The sequence below is a fragment of the Vespula pensylvanica genome, chromosome 1 (genome assembly GCF_014466175.1).
Source record: "Vespula pensylvanica isolate Volc-1 chromosome 1, ASM1446617v1, whole genome shotgun sequence".
Classification (NCBI taxonomy): domain Eukaryota; kingdom Metazoa; phylum Arthropoda; class Insecta; order Hymenoptera; family Vespidae; genus Vespula; species Vespula pensylvanica.
Window position 1 is genome coordinate 19,376,726 of NC_057685.1, and position 3,231 is coordinate 19,379,956.

Sequence of the window (3,231 nt, forward strand, 5' to 3'; positions counted from 1 at the left end):
CCGATCGTTCTATCTCTTTTCAATGTGTTTGCGCGTCGGTCGCCATTTTTTGTAGCATAGTAAAATACGCCTATTAGACGTAGCACATTTAAATTCTTCTTAGTTTAAAAGTGAGCGCCAAAAGTGTCATTTGATAAGATGGATCAAATAGAGAGAAATGGAATTATATATAAGTATATTGATATATACAATCGAGATAATTAATATTATTACAATAATTAATTCAAGTAATTAGTGTTATTAATGTTAATTGTAAATAATCTGGAAGGTTTCACTTCAATTAACATTGACTCAAGATTACAAACTTTAATTCAATAAGATGTGTAATAAAATCTACAAAAGGTAACTCATACGTATACATATTTCTAATTGGCTAAACAATTGTATATGGTTTACTTTTGATCCATATAAGCATGTCGTAGAGTGTAACAATAACTGCGATAAAAATATTATTGCAAATTTAAATCTTAGGAAGCGGTTATTTATATCTTGCAATCCTATTTCCAATATCCCATCGAAGCAGTATCCTTCCAATAACTTTAAAGAAAATATTACCGAATCAAAGATACTATATAATCTATATAAATTGCTAAAATACGAAGAAAGACGAATAGATGCAATTCATATATTAAATGGCAAGTTCGGGAAATGGAATAAAATTCAAGTAAAAATTTCTGTACTAGAGAATATACGCAGAGAATATAAATAAATAATAATTTATTTGGTTTAGTTTAATTTAAATTTGATTTAAGATCAAAATCTTTATTCAATATGATAAGTAACATTAAATCTATTATTAAATCTAAATTAATTTCTTTTAATAATCCAATATAATTAATATACTACCGAGTGTTTTTAGAAGGGTTTTGATTGCTTGTACGACAGATTATTTTATATTCTTATTCAAAAAATATAGGTTATGTAAAGTGTAATCACGATACAAAACACGGATAACAATAAACATAGATTTTTCAAAAAAGTGTATTTAGTACACAAAGTGAAATCATACGCTGCTGTCACCGTTGCGAAGCTTGTCTGGACGCAGCCAAAGTATCACCTGTGTCGTTAGAAGTGTAATAACAATCAATCATTGTAAAATGATATTATCGGTTAAACTTATAATAGCCGTTATTGTTTTGTTAATTGTCGGCTTGATAATTAAATTAATATTTTATCGTGGCCGTCTAAAAAGCGTGGAAAATAAACATGTCGTGGTAAGTTTTCTTTAAATATAACCTCATTCGTGCGTGTTATGAAAACGGTATTATAATTTTTCAGATAACTGGTGGTTCCAGTGGAATCGGAAAATCCGTAGCAATCGTTGCTGCTAAGAATGGAGCGCACGTAACTATCATAGCCCGTAATGTAGAAAAACTAGAAAAGGCTAAATATGAAATAATGCAAGCTTGTAAGAATAAGGACACTCAGCGAGTGGAATATTTATCATTTGATATAACTAAAAACTACGAAGAGTTACAAAAAGCATTTATGGAACTCGAGAAGACGATGGGTCCTATATACATGTTAGTAAATTGTGCTGGCTCTTCTGTCTGTGCTAAAATCGAAGATACATCCACTTCTGATATACACAAAATGGTCGATTTGAATTTTCTTGGTACTTATTATTGCATCAAAGCCGTCGTGCAAAGCATGAAAACTGCTAGAGATGGAATCATCGTATTAACCTCCTCTCAGGCTGGTTTTATAGGTAGTATTCTTGAAGGCTCGAATGTACTATCATGGTAACAAAGATAATTGCTATACATTTTTTTAGGTATCTATGGTTATTCCGCTTATTGTAGCGTCAAGTTTGCTCTGCGCGGTTTGGCAGAGAGTATGGCCATGGAACTTACTCCGCACAATATTTCGGTGACTCTTTGCTTACCTCCTGATACCGATACACCTGGTTTTGCCGAAGAAGAACTATCAAAGCTGTTAGAAACGAAATTGATTTCTCAATCGTCGAGCTTAGTAAAACCGAACGTAATTGCGAACCAATTATTTAAAGATGCCTTAGTAAGTTTAAATAAAACAAAATATTCGTTACCTGCTAATGACGGATCGCTCATATCGTTTAATTTTTGTAGAATGGCAAATTCTTTTCTACCGTTGGTATGGAAGGATTTCTTCTGTGTACAGTATCTTGTGGGATGTCTCCTTTTACTTCGATTTTGGAGTTATTAGTGCAAATAACATTAATGGGTCTCAGCAGACTCATAAGCGCATTTTATCTCATCTCATTCCAAAGAATTATTTTAAAGTGTATGAAAACTCGTGATAAGAATAAGAAGTCGGAATGAACAGCGTTATTGTATAATAAGAAGGATCCGTGGTCCGATTGCGTCAAAAAAAAAATCAATTTACTTCAGGAAACTGAATGTATTATCATTCCATATAATATTTATAGTAACGTCGAAATGGAAGCAATAAATGCACATTTGAGTACGATAACGATTTATTACGCGTACACGCTGAATCGAAAACAAAGTCCCAGAGCTATATAAGTTCTAAATACTCTTAGGAAGAAAGTTTCAAAGGTAATCTAGAGACCATGACAAAAAATCATAAATAAGTAAAAAGTCCCTCAACGGTTTGGCTTACTTTTATTTAGTATCCCGTAAGTTCATAGTATAATGTTCTTCATTAAGCTTTATGGTTCTTACACACATAGAACGGGGCAGTTCTTTTTTCTCCCTTTGCCACGATAGATCGAAAACGGAAATGTTCAAACTTGTACGTATAGTGTACCTCAACGTGGAGCTTGCTCCAAGGGCACCGTTTCATTTCTTCGACCGAACGAACCGTCCTCCCTTGATACCCAGATAATTTCATAGTTATATAGATCAAAGTAAAAAGAGAAATGAATTCGTCTGGGTTTCGAAGTAGAAAATAAAACTGGAAGATGATTAAAGGGTGCGATGCCCCAGGAGCGTACCGTCCACACCTGTACAAAACGAGATTCAAACTTATACGTGTGAAAATGGCGGATAACGAAGACCTGTTTTTTTTTTTTTTTTTTTCTTTTAAACTTGCGAATCGATAATGATCGGTTTTAACATTGATTTCTTTTTTTTTTTCCTTTATTATTTTTTTTGCTCAGCCATTCCGCCAGGCACTCCCGACTTTCACGCCGCTCTCACGCTCATTCTTCTTTCGTCCTCTTTTTCGCAGTCCTCGGCATCATCTCGTAGATCCTTTAAAGTTTATTCTCGTTAAACCATAAAGCGCGTA

General features: G+C 33.3%; 1 protein-coding gene across 1 annotated transcript; it reads left to right on the top strand.

Moving 5' to 3' along the window:
• Positions 1-936: 936 nt before the first annotated feature.
• On the top strand, positions 937-2,448 carry LOC122631570 (3-ketodihydrosphingosine reductase). Its single transcript, XM_043817444.1, has 4 exons — positions 937-1,214; positions 1,279-1,708; positions 1,775-2,016; positions 2,088-2,448. The coding sequence occupies exons 1-4, from the start codon at positions 1,098-1,100 to the stop codon at positions 2,298-2,300; spliced, it is 1,002 nt and encodes a 333-aa protein (XP_043673379.1). The 5' UTR covers positions 937-1,097; the 3' UTR covers positions 2,301-2,448.
• The last annotated feature ends 783 nt before the right edge of the window (positions 2,449-3,231 follow it).

Coding starts and splice junctions, on each gene's coding strand:
- LOC122631570 (XM_043817444.1), top strand. CDS start 1,098: ATGATATTATCGGTTAAACTTATAATAGCCGTTATTGTTTTGTTAATT. Junction 1,709..1,774: donor CTCTCAGGCTGGTTTTATAG/GTAGTATTCTTG, acceptor ACATTTTTTTAG/GTATCTATGGTTATTCCGCT. Junction 2,017..2,087: donor AATTATTTAAAGATGCCTTA/GTAAGTTTAAAT, acceptor TAATTTTTGTAG/AATGGCAAATTCTTTTCTAC.